Source organism: Lissotriton helveticus, chromosome 6, assembly GCF_964261635.1.
Source record: "Lissotriton helveticus chromosome 6, aLisHel1.1, whole genome shotgun sequence".
In the NCBI taxonomy this organism is placed as follows: Eukaryota; Metazoa; Chordata; class Amphibia; order Caudata; family Salamandridae; genus Lissotriton; species Lissotriton helveticus.
This window is the reverse complement of record NC_136067.1, coordinates 15,068,004-15,093,563: the sequence shown is the minus strand read 5'-3', so window position 1 is coordinate 15,093,563 and position 25,560 is coordinate 15,068,004. Positions and strand designations below refer to the sequence as shown.

General features: G+C 46.3%; 1 protein-coding gene across 1 annotated transcript in view; it reads left to right on the top strand.

The window, feature by feature from the left end:
• Positions 1-25,560, top strand: part of DRC5 (dynein regulatory complex subunit 5) — a 114,633-nt gene that overhangs the window by 76,328 nt on the left and 12,745 nt on the right. The window contains exons 3-4 of the mRNA XM_078646692.1: positions 4,879-5,450; positions 21,374-21,823. Of these exons, the coding sequence (XP_078502818.1) occupies positions 4,879-5,450; positions 21,374-21,823 (1,022 nt within the window). The remainder of the gene's footprint in view (positions 1-4,878; positions 5,451-21,373; positions 21,824-25,560) is intronic.

Genomic DNA, 25,560 nt, shown 5'->3' with positions numbered 1-25,560 from the left:
ATGTGTTCATAAAGAGTGGTTTGGGGAGAGAAAGCATTATCAGTGTCGGAGGGAGGGACAATGCCCCTGGTAGTTAAAAACAGTGGTGATGTCACCAGTGTCTTGAAGTAGGAGGAAATTCTAATCTGACTCTACACAGAGGCTGAGTTAATTCTGTCTTCCAAGCAGCAGTAACATAGACTCCTGAAAGTGGACTCAACTTCGTCTCTTGGCTTGATTAGAGTTAATTCTCTTCACAGTCGCACTGTTGTAGATCTCTATAAGTGGGCAGTTCCTGAATTCTGGGATGATTATAATCAATTCTCTCAACCAAGCTTCAGTGACAGACCTCTGAAGGTGGAGCCTTCCTGGCTCTTGGCATAATTGAACAAGTAATGCTGTATCTGGTATGGGCTCTGTCCAGCTGCAGATTCCTTACCTTAGAATACTCCCCAGGTGTCAACTGGATTAGTAAAATCTTGATCAGTACCCCTACATGCCGGTAATTGGCATCAAACGACTCCACGTCAACATCAAACGGATCCTCTGCACTGAAAGTGACATGCATTGTTCCTATATAGGCACCGACCCAGTTCAATGACTTCAGTTCATGATTGTTTCCATACCAGAAGCACAGTGCCATAGCAGAAGGTCAATGTCCAGTATGCAAAGTCTAAGGGCCTACAGGGATGTTTTTAGATGGATGGGAGGGTGGTAAATAATCTGTGGCTAGACAGAGTCTCTACCAGATAAGCCGTTTGTAAGAAACTTGCTCCTCTAGCTCCAGATTTCATACCTTAAAATAAATACTGAAGCACTAGCACACTAAGGTGGGTCTGCGAACTGGCTCAGACCAAAAAGTCTTGGAGGACTGAACAAGCAAAATGAAACATCACAATGGACCTGATTGTCGAGACAATAGTGTTTCATAAATGTGTGCAAAGATGCCCTTGTAGCAGCCTGACCGATATCCTGGATAGGAACTCGGTGAGCTAACGCAATACACTCTGCCTTATTTGGGGTGGAGTGAGCCCACAAGCCCTTTAAAGATTACTTCCTCGCCAGTGCGTAGGAGAGCTTAATACAGAGTACAGTCCTTTTGGAGATGGTTTTCTCACTGCTTTTCCCTTTTTCGATCCAGTGAACGTGACAAAAAGTTGGTCATCCACCCAATGTTCCTTGGTACTGTCTATGTCTATATAGAAGGGGACTGCCCTCTTGGGGTCTGGCAACCTAAAAAAAAACAAGATGGCGGAAAGTTACCCCTTAACTGTGTCCGGAGCAAGGCCTTGCTGGGTTAAGAACAAAACAAACAATAACACTTCGGACAGGGGTGTTATTGTGTTTCTCGGCGCACCATACTACAAACTTGTCCCAACAGCAGGCATATACAGTTTTTATTGATGGACACCTGGATGTCAAGATGATGTCACAGACCTCAGGAGGAAGGTTGAAGACCCTCAACTGCCACCGCTCAATCTCCATGCATGAAAGTGTGCTCAGGTTCTGGTGCAGACCCCTGCCCTGGTGCTGCAACAGGAGATCCTTCGGAAAGTGCAACCTGATCGGAGGACAGATACACATGCTCAGTAGGTCTGGATACTATACTCTTCTCGCCCACTCAGGAGCCTCCAGGATCACTTGGGCCTGGTTGGCCCGGATCTTCTTGAGAACGCGGGGGAGAAAAGGTTTCAGCGGAAAGGTTTATAGGAGTGTCCTGTATTCCAGTCTAGTTGGAATGCATCGCCGATCGAGCGTCCTTTGGAAACTCCTGAGTGCAGAAGTGCTGACATTGTGCATTATTGGTAGTGGCGAACAGATCCGGCCAAGGTCCTCTCCAGTACTGGAAGATACCTTGAGCCACCTCTGGGTGTAGATGCCTGTCATGGTCCATGAGGCATCAATGACTGAGTTTGTCCGCCCTTGTGTTTAGAGATACTGCCAGTTGCTGCACGGCCGGAAAAATGTCCTGACATTCCAACCATATCCGGAGGTGCAGAGCCTTCTGCACAGGGTCCACAACCCCACTCTGTTCTGCTTTTTTCAGTACCACATGGCAGTAGTGTTGTCCGTAAACACCTGGAGCAGCCTCCCTTTGATGGAGGGAAGGAGACTTTCAATGCCAAGGGAATCGTCCTCTGCTCCCAAAACTTGTTGAGTTGCTAACTCTCCGCTGGAGACAAGAGACCTCTGATTTCCACCCCTCCCAGATTGGCACCCCAGCCCATAAACGGTGCATTGGTCACCACTGTCAGCTATCGGTGCAGAAGGGAGCGGGGTCTTCTGTTGACCCAATCGCGGTCCATTAGCCACCACTGCAGGTCTTTTGCAGCCTTCCTTGAAAACTGAACTCAACCAGGTCTGAGAGATTCCCCATATGTTGTGGCTAGTAGAACTCCAGATCCCACTACAGATGGCAACAAGCATACTTCACAAACAGGATTCAAGAGGCCATCAGGCCCAGCAGTCTCAGAGTTAGTCTCACCAAATTCCAGGAATGAGGTTGAACCATCAGGGCACCTCCATTACCTAGATGGGTCCAGTCACTCAAATATGAGGTGCATAGCTTTATAAAACTCTTTAAGTTGGGCCATGGTCTCTCTGACCCAGTAAAATTCAGTGAGATGTCGAGCGGAGCGGACCCAGACAGGCTCTGCGGGTGGAGTGCGGAAGTGGGGCCTAGACTTGTGGCATTGTTCCTGCGCTTCTTCTATTGACTTGGACTGTGCGGTGAACTAAAAAAAACACTTTGACTTCTTGGCCTTCTTGTTTTTGTGGGACTTACCTGACGACGACTTCGATCGCAAGGATGACTGATGAGAATTACTTTGAGAGTGGGTCCAGAACCTTCAACGTGCCCGGAATTTGGAGCGGTGCAAAGTCAGCCGATGTCGACCGCCAGGAGCTTCCTCTCCTGCTCCCAAATTGCTTTCGTATTCATAGTGCCACAGTCGGGACAGGCCCTAGAGTTATGGGTCAGCTCTGAGCACCACAAGCAAACCAGTTGGGGATCCATCACAGACATTAGTCTGGTAGGCACTGCATGGTTAAAACCCACAGTCTTTTAGGGAACATTCTAGGAACAATGGGAGCCAAATGCTCAAAAGAAGACTTCAAAATGTCAAACGTGGTCAAAAAATGACTGCAGTAGCTCTTATGGATCTGCACTATTGGCAGGGAAAGGAAAGAACTGAAGTCAGCCCGCTGGGATTGCTCCTAGATAGGCACCGTGCATGTCACTTCTGTTGTGGATGTTGCTGACTCAGAGCCATTCAATGCCACCTACTGGCACGCAGGGATACTGCTCAAGTTTCTCCAGATCCAGTCTGACACCTGGTAAATGTTCTAAGGTAAGGAATCTGTGGCTAGAAGTCTCTATCAGACAGAGTCAATTCTCTAAACTGAGCCACACTGACGTAGGTCTCTGAGGCTGGGAGCTTCTTGACCTGTGGCCTAACTAGAGTCATTTCTCCCTACTGGGGCACACTGATGTAGGTCTCTGAAGGTGGGACTCTTCCTGATCTGTTGGCTTGATTAGAGTCAATTGAATCTACCGGGCCTTTCTACTATGGACCTCTGAAGATGCGCTGCTTTGTGTCCTTTGAGGCTGATTGAGGTAAATCCCCTCCACCGAGCCGCAGTAACATAGACCTCTGAAGGTGGATGCTTCCTCGTCTTGGCATGAGTAAAGTAAATCTTCTGTGCTGAGCCGCACTGATATAGACCACTGACGTTGAGCAGCTTCATGACGTTGGAGAGCTTCATGACCTCTGACGTTGGTTAGTTACCAACAGCAGTTGCTCGTAGCTGAAGCGTGAAGAAGACCCCTCCTGAAATGAGGGATCAGTGATAAAGTGTTCACCAGAGTTGTGCTGATTCAGCAGAAAGCTCTATAACTGTTATGGTCTTTCTTTTTTGTGTAAACACGTAGCTCCTCATGGGTAGTGTGACTGCAGGTTACTCAGGAACCTGAAGGAAAGGAAAAAACATTATGGGGACAGAAAGGAACCACAAGCTGTACTGTGTGACACCAATCTATAGGAATAAAAAGTGCATTGTGATTGGATAGCTGTTGGGGCAAATCAGCCTACCTAGACCAACACTGTCCTCGCGATGCAGTGATATAATTTCTTCTCAGTTACAGTCGATGGACCTTTACAGTCAGTGGCTCAAAAACTCACCTCTGCTATGTATTTCTTAGTTCTAAAAACAAAGGTACATAGAGATGGTGTGGGTACCCTACGCAATGTCTGCATCAGAAACCGAGCCGGGGATACAGAGGTGTGTGGTGTTCCCCTTCCTCCAGCTCTTTGTGTGAGTGCGGCACTCCATACTGTTCAACATTCACACATTAGGGATAGAAGGCATGCCACATGGTTCTTCTGCTTAGAAGACAGAAGTGAAGGAAGCACCCAGACAGAACTGTTTGGCATCTTACAGAATTTCGGATAGATCCCTCAGTCCTGGGGATATACCTAATTTCAAGTGTACAAAAACCCTCAGTATTTTGGTACTATGAAAGATTAGTAGCTCAGAGGATTTCTTGAATAACCATGTTAATTAAATGGACATTCTGGGAATAAGAGATGCCACAAGGCTTGATATGAACACAGTTGCTGTCCAGTGGTGGGCCATTGTTGAAGGAAATTGTCTACATTTTGTTTCATTTACCTTTAACTGTTAAATAAACACTGATTTAGTGAAACATAGATTCAGAATGTTTTTTAATAACAATGAGTCTATCTAAAGGAGTTTATTCTTCTCAGCATGGATTGGTTTGGTATGATGGAACCTGCCCGACTATCACATGGTGGGCAGCTTTGATCCCATTTTTATACCATATTTCTTACTTATATATTGACATGAGTTGCAGATTTAATTCCTCTTCTCTGTCCTCAGACAAACCGATTCTGGATGAGCTCCTGCCTAAGCATAAAGTGAAGGTGCTTGAGAAATTGCCCACCACCGTGCCCCTCAAAGTGACCGCCAACCTCGTGAGTGATGAGGGCTACTGGAAGAGATGCTGCTTGAAGCAGTGGCAGATCTGCGACCTCCCCCAGTATGGGGGCAGCTGGAAGAGAATGTTCTTCGAGCGCTACCTGGAGAACCTCATTGAGAACTTTATCCCAGATGTGACGGATCTTGATCTTATTCTAGAGGCCATTCCGCTCTGCAAGGACCACGTCCGGAAGCTGGACATCCGGCAGCTGCTGCCACCCGTGAAGATGAACCACAAGAAGGAAGCTGAGGAGGAGCTGTCTGAGTCGGAGAGCGACATTGCTATGGACATGCCCTCCATCGACCACTTTGATTTTGGGACTATCGCCAGCGCTCTCTCGTTCCTCGAAGAGCTGCATCTGGTCTACGGAGTCAGGGGCTGTGGCATGAACTTCGAATGGAACCTCTTTGAGTTCACCGCTCGGGATTGTTTCTCACTGGCCGGAGCGCTCAAAATGTGCAAATCTTTGAAGGTAAATTAGAACAAGTGCATGTCCTTATTTTTGCCACATTATAGATTTAAAAAAAACTGACCTTATTTGCAAAATCTTGTAAAAATCATATAATGTGTCAACTTTAATAATGTCCGATATCCTTATCGATAGATGTATCTTCATCGTGTTGCCCATGTTAGATAAAGTACATCAGACAAGATCACGTTCTATCGCCTCATTGAGCACCATTCACTCCTACTTACTCTTTAAGCTATATTTAATATTAATGTAACCATTTTCGCTTTATCTCTGCATCATAATCTTTCTCTCATAACTAATGCCTAATACTAACACTTTTTAGTATGAATTGAATTTCTTTTGTTCCACTTTAAGTAAAAAATAATAATCACTCACCATAGATGGTTTGCTAATTGTAAGCTTAATAAATATATTGTATTTGAACAATATCAAAATAATTATTAACTGTTCTGCTTCCGAATTCAAAGCTGTAATTACCTTTTTAGTAACTTAATATAAATTAAACATTTAAGGATTCCTTCCCCTAACCCATATGCTCACATCAATTCTAATTCTAACTAAAGTAAAATTGTTAATTCTAAAAATTTAATTAACTCAAATATAAATATGGTACCCTAAGCAGCAATTATACTGGAAATCCTATCACTGACACTACTCATTGTTTAATATTTAATTGTAATAATTAAATTGCTTGAAATTAGATTATTTAATTACATTTTTGAAAACTAGGAATGCATACCTTAACATGAATGCTGTCCCTAACAAATACTCTCATCTCCTGATGATCAATGTTCTTCTTCTTGTTTATGTACTTAAATATAATTTATTATAAGCATGTTGAATTATTTTTCTAAAACATATCATATCCTTATCCGACCTCTTCTTTAATTCTTTAATTCTATTCCTATCCTCATTGTAGTAGTGTTCATTTTAAGTGCATTACATTTAACTGCCGTACATTAAGCTAAATTCGAATAAATAAAGTTTTTGGGCCATATGTACGACCGTTTTATGCCATCGCAGAGGGGCATTTTGCCCTTTTGCGACCGCAAAATACGGTAGCACAATGTGCCAACCCTATTTTGCGAGTCGCTAATGAAATAGCGACTTGCAAAATAGGGTTAGTGACTCGCTATTAGGAGGGGCGTTTCAAAGGCGTCTCTTCCTAATAGCGACTCTGAACCCTATGTAAGAATGTTTTGCGAGCTCTTCAAGAGGGTGGTAAACCACTTGCAAACGGGAAGAGGTCCCCAAGGGATACCTTCCCCTTTGTGAATGGGTGCGCAAAATTTGTTTAAGAGCAGGCAGTGGTCCCAGGGCAGGGACCACTACCTGCCCTTAAAAAATGAAACCAAAACGTTTCATTTCTTTTTTTTTTTGTTATGCATCCCGTTTTCCTTCAAGGAAAACGAGATGCATTAAAAAAAAAGGCTGCTTTATCTAAAAGCAGTCCCAGATATGAAGGTCTGCATTCCTGGGAGTGCCAGCCATTCCCAATGGGGTCGCAAATTGCGACAGCCTCATTAATATGCATGAGGCATGCAATTTGGGACCCCATTGGGAATCTCAAACAGTGTCTCTGCAACTGTTGTACATTGATGTTTGTGACTCGGAATTTAATGCAATTTGCGAGTCGCAAATATCAATGGTCGTACATGTGACCCATTATGTTTACCTTTTTATTTAATGTGTGGCAAAATAATGTGGCACAATATAGTGTTAGATAAGGTACTAGTGTTATAAAGGTAATGGGGTAAATTAATTATGTATTAAGGTAAACTTTTAGAGGTAATAGGCAGCAGCACACATGCCCACCTTTTATTCATAACTACCAGTATATAAACTCAATTGTATTGTTAATGTTCCACTAGTTTCTGTATCCAGTCACTTCTCTTTTTGGGAAGTCATCTGGCAGAGCTTTACCATAAGCAGTCTAGGTATTTCTGTATCCTATATAAACATTCACATGTATTTGAAAATGAGACATTTTATCTGCTGCAAACCCATTCCAAAGCTGTGACATCATTCAGGTCCTCGTTAGACCTTCCCAATGCTCACTCTACAACTCCTGCACCCTTCCACTGGGCTCCTGGAATATTCAAATGTTCACTCCACAACTCCTGCTCCCTTACACTGGGCTCCTGAAATATTTAAATGTTGACTCCACAAGTCCTGCACCCTTACACTGGGCTCCTGAAATATTCAAATGCTCACTCCACAACTCCTGCACCCTTACACTGGGCTCCTGAAATATCCAAATGTTCACTCCACAACTCCTGCACCCTTACACTGGGCTCCTGAAATATTCAAATGCTCACGCCACAACTCCTGCACCCTTACACTGGGCTCCTGGAATATTCAAATGTTCACTCCACAACTCCTGCTCCATTACACTGGGCTCCTGAAATATTCAAATGTTGACTCCACAACTCCTGCACCCTTCCACTGGGCTCCTGAAATATTCAAAAGTTCACTCCACAACTCCTGCACCCTTCCACTGGGCTCCTGAAATATTCAAATGTTGACTCCACAACTCCTGCACCCTTCCACTGGGCTCCTGAAATATTCAAATGTTGACTCCACAACTCCTGCACCCTTCCACTGGGCTCCTGAAATATTCAAATGTTCACTCCACAACTCCTGCACCCTACCACTGGGCTCCTGAAATTTTCAAATGATCACTCTACAACTCCTGCTCCCTTACACTGGGCTCCTGGAATATTCAAATGTTCACTCCACAACTCCTGCTCCCTTACACTGGGCTCCTGAAATATTCAAAAGTTCACTCCACAACTCCTGCACCCTTCCACTGGGCTCCTGAAATATTCAAATGTTCACTCCACAACTCCTGCTCCCTTCCACTGGGCTCCTGAAATATTCAAATGTTCACTCCACAACTCCTGCTCCCTTACACTGGGCTCCTGGAATATTCAAATGTTCACTCCACAACTCCTGCTCCCTTCCACTGGGCTCCTGAAATATTCATATGATCATTCCACAACCCCTGCACCCTTACACTGGGCTCCTGAAATATTCAAAAGTTCACTCCACAACTCCTGCACCCTTCCACTGGGCTCCTGAAATATTCAAATGTTGACTCCACAACTCCTGCACCCTTCCACTGGGCTCCTGAAATATTCAAATGTTCACTCCACAACTCCTGCTCCCTTCCACTGAGCTCCTGAAATATTCAAATGATCACTCTACAACTCCTGCTCCCTTACACTGGGCTCCTGGAATATTCAAATGCTCACGCCACAACTCCTGCTCCCTTACACTGGGCTCCTGAAATATTCAAATGTTCACTCCACAACTCCTGCTCCCTTACACTGGGCTCCTGAAATAATCAAAAGTTCACTCCACAACTCCTGCACCCTTCCACTGGGCTCCTAAAATATTCAAATGTTGACTCCACAACTCCTGCACCCTTCCACTGGGCTCCTGAAATATTCAAATGTTCACTCCACAACTCCTGCACCCTTCCACTGGGCTCCTGAAATATTCAAATGTTCACTCCACAACTCCTGCACCCTTCCACTGGGCTCCTGAAATATTCAAATGTTCTCTCCACAACTCCTGCACCCTTCCACTGGGCTTCTGAAATATTCAAATGTTCACTCCACAACTCCTGCACCCTTCCACTGGGCTCCTGAAATATTCAAATGTTCTCTCCACAACTCCTGCACCCTTACACTGGGCTCCTGAAATATTCAAAAGTTCACTCCACAACTCCTGCACCCTTCCACTGGGCTCCTGAAATATTCAAATGTTCACTCTACAACTCCTGCACCCTTACACTGGGCTCCTGGAATATTCAAATGTTCACTCCACAACTCCTGCTCCATTACACTGGGCTCCTGAAATATTCAAATGTTGACTCCACAACTCCTGCACCCTTCCACTGGGCTCCTGAAATATTCAAAAGTTCACTCCACAACTCCTGCACCCTTCCACTGGGCTCCTGAAATATTCAAATGTTGACTCCACAACTCCTGCACCCTTCCACTGGGCTCCTGAAATATTCAAATGTTGACTCCACAACTCCTGCACCCTTCCACTGGGCTCCTGAAATATTCAAATGTTCTCTCCACAACTCCTGCACCCTTACACTGGGCTCCTGAAATATTCAAATGTTGACTCCACAACTCCTGCACCCTACCACTGGGCTCCTGAAATATTCAAATGATCACTCTACAACTCCTGCTCCCTTACACTGGGCTCCTGGAATATTCAAATGTTCACTCCACAACTCCTGCTCCCTTACACTGGGCTCCTGAAATATTCAGAAGTTCACTCCACAACTCCTGCACCCTTCCACTGGGCTCCTGAACTCCACAACTCCTGCTCCCTTACACTGGGCTCCTGAAATATTCAAATGTTCACTCCACAACTCCTGCACCCTTCCACTGGGCTCCTGAAATATTCAAATGTTCACTCTACAACTCCTGCACCCTTACACTGGGCTCCTGGAATATTCAAATGTTCACTCCACAACTCCTGCTCCATTACACTGGGCTCCTGAAATATTCAAATGTTGACTCCACAACTCCTGCACCCTTCCACTGGGCTCCTGAAATATTCAAAAGTTCACTCCACAACTCCTGCACCCTTCCACTGGGCTCCTGAAATATTCAAATGTTGACTCCACAACTCCTGCACCCTTCCACTGGGCTCCTGAAATATTCAAATGTTGACTCCACAACTCCTGCACCCTTCCACTGGGCTCCTGAAATATTCAAATGTTCTCTCCACAACTCCTGCACCCTTACACTGGGCTCCTGAAATATTCAAATGTTGACTCCACAACTCCTGCACCCTACCACTGGGCTCCTGAAATATTCAAATGATCACTCTACAACTCCTGCTCCCTTACACTGGGCTCCTGGAATATTCAAATGTTCACTCCACAACTCCTGCTCCCTTACACTGGGCTCCTGAAATATTCAGAAGTTCACTCCACAACTCCTGCACCCTTCCACTGGGCTCCTGAAATATTCAAATGTTGACTCCACAACTCCTGCTCCCTTACACTGGGCTCCTGAAATATTCAAATGTTGACTCCACAACTCCTGCACCCTTCCACTGGGCTCCTGAAATATTCAAAAGTTCACTCCACAACTCCTGCACCCTTCCACTGGGCTCCTGAAATATTCAAATGTTGACTCCACAACTCCTGCACCCTTCCACTGGGCTCCTGAAATATTCAAATGTTCACTCCACAACTCCTGCTCCCTTCCACTGGGCTCCTGAAATATTCAAATGTTCACTCCACAACTCCTGCTCCCTTACACTGGGCTCCTGGAATATTCAAATGTTCACTCCACAACTCCTGCTCCCTTACACTGGGCTCCTGAAATATTCATATGATCATTCCACAACCCCTGCACCCTTACACTGGGCTCCTGAAATATTCAAAAGTTCACTCCACAACTCCTGCACCCTTCCACTGGGCTCCTGAAATATTCAAATGTTGACTCCACAACTCCTGCACCCTTCCACTGGGCTCCTGAAATATTCAAATGTTCACTCCACAACTCCTGCTCCCTTCCACTGAGCTCCTGAAATATTCAAATGATCACTCTACAACTCCTGCTCCCTTACACTGGGCTCCTGGAATATTCAAATGCTCACGCCACAACTCCTGCTCCCCTACACTGGGCTCCTGAAATAATCAAAAGTTCACTCCACAACTCCTGCACCCTTCCACTGGGCTCCTAAAATATTCAAATGTTGACTCCACAACTCCTGCACCCTTCCACTGGGCACCTGAAATATTCAAATGTTCACTCCACAACTCCTGCACCCTTACACTGGGCTCCTGAAATATTCAAATGTTCACTCCACAACTCCTGCACCCTTCCACTGGGCTCCTGAAATATTCAAATGTTCACTCTACAACTCCTGCACCCTTACACTGGGCTCCTGAAATATTCAAATGTTCACTCCACAACTCCTGCACCCTTCCACTGGGCTCCTGAAATATTCAAATGTTCACTCTACAACTCCTGCACCCTTACACTGGGCTCATGGAATATTCAAATGCTCAATCCACAACTCCTGCTCCCTTACACTGGGCTCCTGAAATATTCAAATGCTCAATCCACAGCTCCTGCACCCTTACACTGGGCTCCTGAAATATTCAAATGTTCATTCCACAACTCCTGCACCCTTACACTGGGCTCCTGAAATATTCAAATGTTCACTCTACAACTCCTGCACCCTTACACTGGGCTCCTGAAATATTCAAATGTTCACTCTACCACTCCTGCACCCTTACACTGGGCTCCTGAAATATTCAAATGTTCACTCTACAACTCCTGCACCCTTACACTGGGCTCATGGAATATTCAAATGTTCACTCCACAACTCCTGCACCCTTACACTGGGCTCCTGAAATATTCAAATGTTCACTCTACCACTCCTGCACCCTTACACTGGGCTCTTGAAATATTTAAATGTTCACTCCACAACTCCTGCACCCTTACACTGGGCTCCTGAAATATTCAAATGTTCACTCCACAACTCCTGCACCCTTCCACTGGGCTCCTGAAATATTCAAAAGTTCACTCTACAACTCCTGCACCCTTCCACTGGGCTCCTGAAATATTCAAATGTTCACTCCACAACTCCTGCACCCTTACACTGGGCTCTTGAAATATTTAAATGTTCACTCCACAACTCCTGCACCCTTACACTGGGCTCCTGAAATATTCAAAAGTTCACTCTACAACTCCTGCACCCTTACACTGGGCTCTTGAAATATTTAAATGTTCATTACACAACTCCTGCACCCTTACACTGGGCTCATGGAATATTCAAATGTTCACTCCACAACTCCTGCACCCTACCACTGGGCTCCTGAAATATTCAAATGTTTACTCTACAACTCCTGCACCCTTACACTGGGCTCCTGAAATATTCAAATGTTCACTCTACAACTCCTGCACCCTTACACTGGGCTCCTGAAATATTCAAATGTTCACTCTACAACTCCTGCTCCCTTACACTGGGCTCCTGAAATATTCAAATGTTCACTCTACAACTCCTGCACCCTTACACTGGGCTCCTGAAATATCCAAATGTTCACTCCACAACTCCTGCACCCGTACACTGGGCTCCTGAAATATTCAAATGCTCACGCCACAACTCCTGCACCCTTACACTGGGCTCCTGAAATATTCAAAAGTTCACTCTACAACTCCTGCACCCTACACTGGGCTCTTGAAATATTTAAATGTTCACTCCACAACTCCTGCACCCTTACACGGGGCTCCTGAAATATTCAAAAGTTCACTCTACAACTCCTGCACCCTTACACTGGGCTCTTGAAATATTTAAATGTTCACTCCACAACTCCTGCACCCTTACACCGGGCTCATGAAATATTCAAATGTTCACTCCACAACTCCTGCACCCTTCCACTGGGCTCCTGAAATATTCAAATGTTCTCTCCACAACTCCTGCACCCTTCCACTGGGCTTCTGAAATATTCAAATGTTCACTCCACAACTCCTGCACCCTTCCACTGGGCTCCTGAAATATTCAAATGTTGACTCCACAACTCCTGCACCCTTCCACTGCGCTCCTGAAATATTCAAATGTTCACTCCACAACTCCTGCACCCTTACACTGGGCTCCTGAAATATTCAAATGTTCACTCCACAACTCCTGCACCCTTACACTGGGCTCCTGAAATATTCAAATGTTCACTCCACAACTCCTGCTCCCTTACACTGGGCTCCTGGAATATTCAAATGTTCACTCCACAACTCCTGCACCCTACCACTGGGCTCCTGAAATATTCAAAAGTTCATTCTACAACTCCTGCACCCTTACACTGGGCTCCTGAAATATCCAAATGTTCACTCCACAACTCCTGCACCCGTACACTGGGCTCCTGAAATATTCAAATGCTCACGCCACAACTCCTGCACCCTTCCACTGGGCTCCTGAAATATTCAAATGTTCACTCCACAACTCCTGCACCCTTCCACTGGGCTCCTGAAATATTCAAAAGTTCACTCCACAACTCCTGCACCCTTACACTGGGCTCTTGAAATATTTAAATGTTCACTCCACAACTCCTGCACCCTTCCACTGGGCTCCTGAAATATTCAAATGTTCACTCCACAACTCCTGCACCCTTACACTGGGCTCCTGAAATATTCAAATGCTCACGCCACAACTCCTGCACCCTTACACTGGGCTCCTGAAATATTCAAAAGTTCAGTCCAAAACTCCTGCACCCGTACACTGGGCTTCTGAAATATTCAAATGCTCACGCCACAACTCCTGCACCCTTACACTGGGCTCCTGAAATATTCAAAAGTTCAGTCCAAAACTCCTGCACCCGTACACTGGGCTTCTGAAATATTCAAATGCTCACGCCACAACTCCTGCACCCTTACACTGGGCTCCTGAAATATTCAAATGATCACTCTACAACTCCTGCACCCTTACACTGGGCTCCTGAAATATTCAAATGCTCACTCCACAACTCCTGCACCCTTCCACTGGGCTCCTGAAATATTCAAATGCTCACTCCACAACTCCTGCACCCGTACACTGGGCTCCTGAAATATTCAAATGCTCACGCCACAACTCCTGCACCCTTCCACTGGGCTCCTGAAATATTCAAATGCTCACTCCACAACTCCTGCACCCGTACACTGGGCTCCTGAAATATTCAAAAGTTCACTCCACAACTCCTGCACCCTACCACTGGGCTCCTGAAATATTCAAAAGTTCACTCCACAACTCCTGCACCCTACCACTGGGCTCCTGAAATATTCAAATGCTCACGCCACAACTCCTGCACCCGTACACTGGGCTCATGGAATATTCAAATGCTCACTCCACAACTCCTGCACCCTTACACTGGGCTCCAGAAATATTCAAAAGTTCACTCCACAACTCCTGCACCCGTACACTGGGCTCCTGAAATATTCAAATGTTCACTCCACAACTCCTGCACCCGTACACTGGGCTCCTGAAATATTCAAATGTTCACTCCACAACTCCTGCACCCGTACACTGGGCTCCTGAAATATTCAAATGCTCACGCCACAACTCCTGCACCCGTACACTGGGCTCATGGAATATTCAAATGCTCACTCCACAACTCCTGCACCCTTACACTGGGCTCCAGAAATATTCAAAAGTTCACTCCACAACTCCTGCACCCGTACACTGGGCTCCTGAAATATTCAAATGTTCACTCCACAACTCCTGCACCCGTACACTGGGCTCCTGAAATATTCAAATGTTCACTCCACAACTCCTGCACCCTTACACTGGGCTCCTGAAATATTCAAATGTTCACTCCACAACTCCTGCACCCGTACACTGGGCTCCTGAAATATTCAAAAGTTCACTCCACAACTCCTGCACCCTACCACTGGGCTCCTGAAATATTCAAAAGTTCACTCCACAACTCCTGCACCCTACCACTGGGCTCCTGAAATATTCAAATGTTCACTCCACAACTCCTGCACCCGTACACTGGGCTCCTGAAATATTCAAAAGTTCACTCCACAACTCCTGCACCCTACCACTGGGCTCCTGAAATATTCAAATGTTCACTCCACAACTCCTGCACCCGTACACTGGGCTCCTGAAATATTCAAATGTTCACTCCACAACTCCTGCACCCGTACACTGGGCTCCTGAAATATTCAAATGTTCACTCCACAACTCCTGCACCCGTACACTGGGCTCCTGGAATATTCAAATGTTCACTCCACAACTCCTGCACCCGTACACTGGGCTCCTGAAATATTCAAAAGTTCACTCCACAACTCCTGCACCCGTACACTGGGCTCATGGAATATTCAAATGCTCAATCCACAACTCCTGCACCCTTCCACTGGGCTCCTGGAATATTCAAATGCTCACGCCACAACTCCTGCACCCTTCCACTGGGCTCCTGAAATATTCAAATGATCACTCTACAACTCCTGCTCCCTTACACTGGGCTCCTGAAATATTCAAATGATCACTCTACAACTCCTGCACCCGTACACTGGGCTCCTGAAATATTCAAATGTTCACTCCACAACTCCTGCACCCGTACACTGGGCTCCTGAAATATTCAAAAGTTCACTCCACAACTCCTGCACCCTACCACTGGGCTCCTGAAATATTCAAAAGGTCACTCCACAACTCCTGCACCCTACCACTGGGCTCCTGAAATATTCAAATGCTCACGCCACAACTCCTGCACCCTTACACTGGGCTCCTGGAATATTCAAATGTTGACTCCACAACTCCTGCACCCTTACACTGGGCTCCTAAAATATTCAAATGTTCACTCCACAACTCCTGCACCCTACCACTGGGCTCCTGAAATATTCAAATGCTCACGCCACAACTCCTGCACCCTTACACTGGGCTCCTGGAATATTCAAATGTTGACTCCACAACTCCTGCACCCTTCCACTGGGCTCCTGGAATATTCAAATGTTCACTCCACAACTCCTGCACCCGTACACTGGGCTCCTGAAATATTCAAATGTTGACTCCACAACTCCTGCACCCTTCCACTGGGCTCCTGAAATATTCAAATGCTCACGCCACAACTCCTGCACCCTTCCACTGGGCTCCTGAAATATTCAAATGATCACTCTACAACTCCTGCTCCCTTACACTGGGCTCCTGAAATATTCAAATGATCACTCTACAACTCCTGCACCCTTACACTGGGCTCATGGAATATTTCTGGGTATTCCCAGATGCTTGTGTCCAAGTGAATGGTCTCGAACATATGTGAACATCGAGCTAAGAGCAGCCCTAAGACAAACATCCATTTTTACAGGACGGCTGGCTCTTATAAGTGCCCTTGGACTCACAGATGAGACAGAACTCCTGTTCACCGTTTTACAGCAAAAGCCGGGGCTTGTGAATAATTTTGATGCGTCTTGGAAGTGCGTGGTAGCCGAGTGTAAGGCCTTCGACTGCCCGTCCGCTGTAGTTCCCATTTACAGAAACAGAAAATAATGTTTAATCAAATTATTTAAAATAGATACTAATACAAATAAATATAATTTTACGTTATTTCGAAAAATAAAACATTTAATATTTTAATTTGATAAATTGATCAATCAATGTGCCATCATATATTGAAATATAATTAAACAATTTGTAATTGTGCCCATCACTTTTAATACCTGTGAATGAATAACAAAAGTCAGTTTTTTTAACTTTAAATTATTATTATTATTATTAAGGCGGTCTTGTATAGCGCATGGTTACCCTGGAGCATCCCAGCGCTTATCAGGACTAAGTAACGCTCATGTGGGAAGAGGAGCAGCCATTAGCAGAAAAGAAATGTTTTCAGATGTTTTCGAAAACGGAGGAGACATGGCTCCGAGCGGAGACTTAAAGGGAGTGAGTTCCAAAGAGTCGCAACCTTCACGGAGAACCTCCTGCCTCCTGAGCGGGCCCTTTTTACCCTAGGGGTACTAAGAAGATGTTTTTGATCTGAACGAAGTGTCCTGCTGGCCTTGTAAGGGGTCAGCAGTTTTTGCAAAACGGGGGGCCTTTACCCTGCAAGATTTTATGTGCAAGGCAGAGAGATTTGAATTTCACCCTTTCCCGCACCGGTAACCAATGCAAAGCCCTCAGTGCGGGTTTACCGACCGTGACATGGGGATGTTGTTAAGCGTTCGTGCCGCCGCATTCTGAATTTGTTGTAATTTATTCAGAGTGGCCTCAGGGGGCGCCCAAATAGATTGCATTGCTAAAGTCCAATCTTGATATAATCAGCCCCTGGATCAGAAGCTTCCGCGATGGAAATGGAAGAAGAGGCAGCACTTTACGCACGGATCGGAGGAGGCCAAAACAGACACCTGCCATCTTAGTAGCCTGGGTCCTAAAGGAAAGATCTTGCTCCAACCAGATTCCCAGGCTCTTAATCTCTGTCTTGGGTTTTGGCGGAGACCCAAGACAGCTAGGCCAAACGGTTGGGGGGAGTGAGGGACTCTTCTGCCCCATCAGCATGATTTCGGTCTTAGAACCGTTCAGCTTTAGCGCAGATTCCCCCATCCAAGTGTGGACTTTGGATAGACAGGAGTGCAGCACCTGGGGATTTTCCGTGGCCTGGGAAAGGGCAAACACCAACTGGGTGTCGTCGGCATAGCTCACGATTTTGATGTTAAAAGGAGCCACCACATCTTTCAAGGGGGCCATATACACATTGAATAATGTGGGGCTCAAGGAGGAGCCCTGCGGCACTCCACAATGGAGGTGGATGGATGCCGAACGTGCACTGCCTTCCCAGACCTGATAGGTCCGGTCGCACAGAAATGACCGCAGCCATTTCAGCGCAGTCCCACGCACTCCGATGTCTGACAGCCGTTGAAGTAACACTCGATGGTTGACAGTGTCAAAAGCTGCACTAAGGTCCAGGAGGATCACTGCCACCGATCCTCCCGAATCCAAAATGCTTCTTGCTTCTTCAACGACTGCCAGCAAGGCGGTGTCGGTGCCTTGGCCAGGGCAAAAACCCGTTTGAGAACTTCTCAGTAAACCGTTGGACTCAAGGAAATTGGATAGCTGAAGATTTACCAATTTTTCCGCGATTTTGCTGAGTCCCGGGAGTAGGGAAATGGGTCTATAATTCGCCATATCGAGGGGATCGAGGTTAGGCTTTTTTAGGAGAGCTTTTACTACAGCTCCCTTCCAATTAGGTGGCACCACGCCGGATCCCAGCGAGGCGTTGATAACCTCGGTTATCGGTTCCACAATGTGGAGGGGGCAACTAGTTTGAGAATCCTCATGGGGACTAAGTCACGGGGGGGGCCACTCTTATCGGTCAACAAGACCTTAAGAACCTCCTCCACAGGTACCAGTTCGAAAGACTCGAGGGTCTCCAGGAGTCCCCCTCCGTCCTCGTTGGACTCTACTCCTATGCTGATTTGAGGCAGGGTATTCAGAAGTTTTTCAAGTTTTTGTGTGGAAGTAAACTGCTAGGTCTTTGCATTTTTCTTCCAGATTGTCTGTAGAGGCAGGCGGTGATGGGACCCTCAGGAGTTCCTTGACCACTAGAAAAGTTTCTCTTGAGGAGTAGGAAGAGTTGTTAATTCTCTTCTCGAGGAACTGGGTTTTCGCGTGCCGGATGGCAAGTTTGTAAGTCCTTATCGCCACGCGATATTCCATATTACTGGCTACCTCCCAATTCCTCCTCCAAGCACGCTCCAATTATTTGCAACCCCTCCGCATGGCTCTCAACTCTGGCGTATACCAGGGGGCGGAACTCGTTCTTTTCTCCCTCCTTCCTGCCGGTCTTATAGGAAGGACGGAGTCAAGTGCATTGGACATCCATCTGCAAAAGTCTGCTTCCGCCAGTACCGGGTCCGTTCCTAGGGGGAGGCGAGAGCCCTCCAATCTCAGCGTCAGGTTCTCCACAGACAGCCTAGACCAGGATCTATCTGGTGCACATAGACTGATGGTAGAAGTGCTATCCCTCTCTGTTTGCCAAGTGAAGGGAATCAAAAAATGGTCCTTCCACGGGAGGGGAATCGGGGAAGAGGCTTCCATAGCATTAATATTTGAAAAGATCGGATCAAGCAGATGACCCTTGATATAGATGGCCTCCACGTTTATAAGATAGACCTCGCAAGCTTTTAGGTCACATTGGAGGTCAACCGCCGACCGATCTTCCTGGTCGTCGAAATGGAGATTAAAGTCTCCCAATGTGATAAAGTTTGTCGCCGAAGCGGCAAAAACCGTCACGGTTTGCATAAGGGAGCTCACAAAATTCCGAATGCCTCCTGGAGGACGGTAGACTAGTATCCCGGACATCGCTACAGTAGGTGAGATTTGACTGGAGAACTTACAGCTCTCACAATCCTCCACCTCACCATTTTGAGCTCTGCATACCAGCGAGTCCCTATAGAGAATAGCAACACCCCCCCCCCACCCCACTAACTGTCCTGTGAATAAATTAAGAAGCCAGGAGGAAGGGCTTTCACAATGTCTGATTCTGAGCCTTGCATAAGCCAAGTCTCTGTTATAAACAGGATATCTAGCTCATATTCCTGTATGAGGAGATTAATTTCCAATGAGTGCCTTGGGAGGGATCTACAATTCAATAAGGCAGATCGTAAAGTGTTCCTTACCGCCACTTTGTTAGGGGAGTTACATAGTGCGCAGCCTGTAAAGGGTTCAGTGCCTTTATGCGCGTATGTGCAAAAAGAAGATTCCAAACGGCGCAGCCGAAGTAAATCCGCCCGAGAATAAGTAATAGCAGAGCTTACCAGATTGCACAGGGAGACTGGCCCTGAGCCCGTCCGGGCCCCGACGGGCACAGACGGGCTGGACTCCAGCGTGACTCCGGCAAGACCGCTGCACGATATCGCTGCGCGTTACCATGGCCATATTAAATACCGGTCTAGCGTCCTTCTGACGACTAGACCGATCTCCCCAATGGCGCCGTCATGGGGATTTTATTTTATTTTGATCTTCAAAAATTAGTTCTTTTTATTTAATTTAATCCATTTCAATTATGATTTAATTCAAAATTAAGTTAGTAGTGCTGTAAAAGAGATGGCGTCAATCTGGGATGTACGTCAGTACAACGTGATCTTTTTGATTGCGGTACTTTACAACGCGGTTTTCACAACGCAAGTCATTACAACGACTTGCGTTGGAGTGCGCTGGATTGAGGATTAATTTAATTTTCTATTCTAACTCCAGCCCCGTAACAGTAGGGAAGGTGTTGGAATAGAAAATCAAACTATTCCTTAACCAAGAACGCCATCCAGCGCAAGTCGTAGTAATAACTTGCGTTGTAATGGCTGCGTGGTAAAGGTCATGCGGTGTAAACACCGCTTTTTAAACGATGTTTCCTGTCAATCTGTAACCTCATACCATTTTCTTAACTTCCCATTTCCTCTTATTCTCACATGCAATCTGAATAGTTCCTTTGATCACCCGATTAAAACGCTCAACAGCGCCATTTCCAGCTGGATAATACACCAAAGTTTTTACATGCTGTCCAGCATTTCTCTGCAAAAACTGCTCCTCTTTAGATGCTTTAAAATTAGTTCAATTGTCACTCAGAAGCCTCTTAGGCAAACCTTCTTTTAAAAACACCTTTCCCAAAAACTTCACTACATTTCCCAAACCATTTCTGGACACTCAATAGGCATCAATTAAAATAAAGTATGTCAACTTTTCTCTGAATTCGCACATTGCCAACAATCCCTCACTCTTCTCTCAACCTCAGGATCAACCCCAGGCCACCAATGCGAAGCTTTTACTCTTTTTTTAGTCCTTACAATTCCGAAATTTCCTTCATGACATGAATCCAAACATTTTTTCCTAAGACCAAGCGGGGTTACAATTTGTTGACCTCTCATCACAAATCCTTACTCTAGACGCAATTCACTTCTCACCTCCCAAAAACTCCTCACTTCTGCCTTATCCGGCTTATTCTCACCCCAACCTTCCAAAATCCACCCCTTGACTTTTTTGAGCAAATCGTCCTTTTCATATTCCTTCATCCACTCTTTCCTCTCAGTTGAATTCATCCCTTCTTCTTCCACAAATGCACTTTGGTAATCATCCCACATACTTCCTGGTATTTCCTTAGCAGGCCCTGTCTGTTGATGCTGTTGAGAGTTCAGGCATACCCCTGGCTGACTGCTCAGAGATCATTTCCAAATATCTCTGTCACTTGCAGCACTTCTCAAGTAGCCCACTCCGAAGTGACTGGCTGCCAACCATCATTTCCTGGCCCACCATTGCTGGTGGCTTTGCATAGTGTTGCATTTAGAGCTGTGTTTGTGGAGTTGTTGGACACAAGGGATGAGTGTTCATATCTAGTACTTATTTTGTTGCCTGCAGCCAGTTGCCGATGTAGAGACATTAAACCCTAAATGCATTGACTAAATCTTCTTACAAACTTTTGTTCTTATGTCTAGGTCTTCAAGCTGCATAAGAGTAAGGTGGATGATGAAAAGGCGAGGGTGCTCATTAAAAGCTTGCTAGATCACCCAAGCCTCACCACGCTGGACTTCTCCTACAATCACATCGGTGATCGCGGTGCCCGGGCTGTGGGCAAACTGATGAACAGCAGTAAGCTGGAAGAGCTGAACCTGTGTGACAACAGGATCCGGGCCCATGGGGCGCAAGCCATTGGCCATGCCCTGTCCACAAACACCACACTGACCTCCTTGAACCTCCGGCTCAATCGCATTGGGGATGAAGGAGGCCAGGCGATCTGTCAAGCCCTCCTGCAGAACTCTAGCCTGGTGGAGCTTAACCTGGGCAGTAACGAGCTGTCGGAGCCCACCGCTACTGTCCTTTCACAAGTCCTGTCGAAGAACACCACGCTGCGGGTCATCAACCTGTCGTGTAACCACATTGGACTGGTAAGCACCTTCCTTCACAGCCGACAGGAGAGAGAGTGTGACAGATAGATAAATGTTTGGTCTAAGGGGGAAATCCCACATTCACTCAATCTTGAGGTTCAACTTTCTTTAAAAGCAGACTCTCCCCTGTGAGAAGTTGGTCTGATATATGATACTCACTAGTTCTAGTGATCACCTTGTATCAGTCCAAACAACCCTTATGGTGATTGGTTGTAAGTCAACCTTATAGACCAGCTATCCTAGTGGTAGCATGGACGAAGCAGTCTTAGGCTAAACTCTTTTGGCATGTGAAGCCAGCTGTTTTACCACAATATAACCCCTTCAATACCAGATGAAAGGACACCACACAGGTTGTTATGAAAATAAACAGTATATTTATTAATAACAAACACCTGTGAACTCTTTATGAGGTCAGAGGGCTAAGCACATGACAATCTCTTCTGAAAAATACGTTAAGTTGCACAAAATTACAATGGTGCCCTAGGGGCACGACAAACCATATACTAAGTAAATGGTATAAGGAAATCGATAGAAGGAATGGAGCTGTCCAGGGGCTGTAGGTTTGCTGGGACTACACTATCCTAACCTCAGGTAAGTAATAGGAGGCCCATGGGACACGTGTGCAGAGTGTGAACTCACACGCGAGAAATTCAATGGACAGTACAGTTCAAGAAAAAGGTGAGTACGGACAATCCTGACTAGTTAGGACTAAAAAGACTGTGAATCTGGACACTAGGAGAGTCAATCTACCCTTGAGCACCGAAATGCTCTTGTTACCTCACCCACGGGCTGCGGGTGCATAGGTGCGAAGTCGCGTCGGGTTTCTGCATTGAAGTCTATGGAGCCTGGAAGAAAAGATGCTGCAGGCGACCAGGAGGAAGATGTCTGGTGCGATCCACGAGTGGATCGAGGAAGAAGAGGACCTGAAAGCAGAGGGGACAGTGTTCAAAGTCACTAGCCAGTGACCGGTGTGGAACCAGGAGGGAACCAGATGCTGTTGTTGCGTTCAGGTGAAGAGTGGACGCTTGTTTCTGCAGCCACGTGGACCAGGAAGTGTCTTCGATGACCAGGATGGGGGCATGAGCTGTCCCACGCAGGCTCTCGCTGTCGGCGGTGCCGGGTCTGGATTTGGAGTCAACAGGCCTTGGCAAAGGCAACCCACGCGGTGAGTGGAAACGGCGTCTGGAGTGGACCAGGAGGGTCCAGGGTGCTCCTCTTTTGGAAGGGAGCAAGGGCCAGTCTGGAGCAACCAGACCAGCAGTGAAGATTTCAAGGATCGTCGTCTAGGAGGCCACTAGCCAGCCGGTAAGTGACCAGACAACGTGTCGAGCAGCAAACAGCCAGAAGGGCCCCAAGCAGATCTCTTGGATGCTGGAGGGCTGATCTTCGGTGCAGGAGCTGCTCGGGGCTGGGGCTTCTCAATCCCCAAAGCACTTGGTCGAGTTTACCTCGGAAGTCGTGCTGGAAGCGAAGTGCAGTTTCTTTCAAGATGGCCGGTCCCACGTGTCTCGTCGCACCCACGGGTCTCAGCTGTGCTGCAGATGTGAGTTGAGGTCAGAGAGGTCTGGGAATCCGGGTCTCATCGGGCTCTGAAGTCTGGATCCTCGAGGGAAGACGACAAAGTGAAGCCGCTGGACGCTTGATGGTGCCTGCAGTTGCAGGGTGGACACTCCTTGCCCACAAGGGAGATTCTTCAGTCTTCTGTGGAGCAGAACGTCAAAGTCCAGAGTTTCTTCTGGTCAAGTTGTTCAGGATAATCTAATTTGGAATGGGACCAGCTCCTACCTTTATTCTCCTAAAGGGGGCTGCACTAGTGACTAGGTCCCTCCCCTGGGTGGGACCAGGAAGGGGGGTGGCTACACCCCAATCCTTTGTCCGGCTTCCCGCCAGAGCTGGGGCAGGGATGCCCCAGCAACTGGTTTGAACCGGTGTATGCACAGGACACCTTGTGTGCCCCGGGCATGTCTCATTCCTTTCAGGCCTGTCCTACCCAATACACAAAATCCTGTCTGGGGTGGTTCTAGCACCTCCCAAGGCAGGAAACCCTTTGTCCAAGCCCCTCTCGCTGGAATGACTCCCAGCAGCAGGAGGTCAGGCTTGTGTCTGTGGTGGCAGCATCCATTTTGTGATGCCAAGGCTCGAGTTAACTTTAACCGAGGTTCGCAGTTACATACATGTCGTGTCCCTCTAGAAGGGTGGAATACTACCCCCGTCGCCAGAATTGGCGAGGGGGTAGTATTCCAATTCGTATCACACCTTACTCGACATGTTTTGATAATGTTATACTAAAGTTAGCATTCAACCGCGAGGATTATAATGCACTTAAGAGTATATGGTATAGCGTTATCATGGAACAGCTATTAGGACTTGGTTCCGCAAGCTGCAGACGGGCTCAGCTCATGCCAGAGCACCATCTCACGTAATTCCAAGCACTCTGCCTTCAGGATTGATAAGGCCTGCCATAGGAGTGACTGATAGGAATATATGTGTCCATTTTAGGGTTAGATATAGGTATACTACATCTACAGCAAAGGGTGATTACACCACCTTGCCCCAGCTGTCGTGCAGCCAGTTGTGTCTGTTTAGATGGCCAGCCAGGGGTGGCATAATACATGCTTCAGACCCTGGTAGGCCTTGAATTCACCTATGCCCTGGGTACCTAAGGTACACTGTACAGGGACTGATAAGGTGGCCCAGTACCAATTGGTAAATGCACCTAAAGTACATGGATGTCAATTTAGAGAGAGAACAGCTAGGCTGTGGGTCTGATTAGCAGGCCCACAGCCAGGGAAAGTCGTAAACCAGTGAAGCAAAAAGCAAAAATCTGGGGTGACCATAGGATTGCAGACCCCACTCTCCTACATCCCCACTCTCCTAGCTAACTGTAGCCTATGCTGGGTGGAAGTATTTACTATGATTCCTAGGTGCTGCCCCTAACCTGAACATGGCATTGCTCCTAGCCTACACGCTCATCAATCTTGGATGAGCACCTTACGTAGACACTTCACCTGTTGGTCCTCCGCAGGAGATATCCATGTGAGACTAGACCATGATAAAAAGGCACTTGCCCAAATATTTCACTTGTCTGTGCTCCACACATGCTTGCAATAGCTTACAAGGGCTTGCAAGAACTGTGTTGATTGAGCCCAGGCACCCTTATGAGACATGCCTTTGAGGATATCCATCATTTAGTCTAGTTCTCTGGGGACTCAAGCACATACACGTATCGCCATCCATGTACGTAGCGTGTGAAGGAACCTGTCATGTGAATTACATGAAGAAGAAGAATGAATTCACACTCCACAGATGACTGCATGGCAACTTTATTTATGAAGCTTCCCACACGTTCCAACTCCACAGAATGTTTCTCAAGGTGATGACAGGAAGGAGATGTGAAAAAAAAGAAAAACTATGCTTAAAAGTCAATATTATGCACAGTTCATTTCATCTCATCATGCTCAATTTCCTGTGTCAGTGTATAAACAAAATATGAAAGATAAAAGAGTGCATTAATAGAATGTTCTTTTATCACATATATGGTATCAAACCAATGAGATTAATGAACAATATGTGCAAGAAAGTAATTAATTAGAATGAAATCTACATTTAATGAATGATCACCTGGGTTGACTAAGAACAGGTAGGTATGGAAAGTGCTCTAGTGGGCTATAGTAACATCAAATACAGTCATATCGTGTTACAGCATCTCCAATTGCTGTATTGATTACAATTTCTTA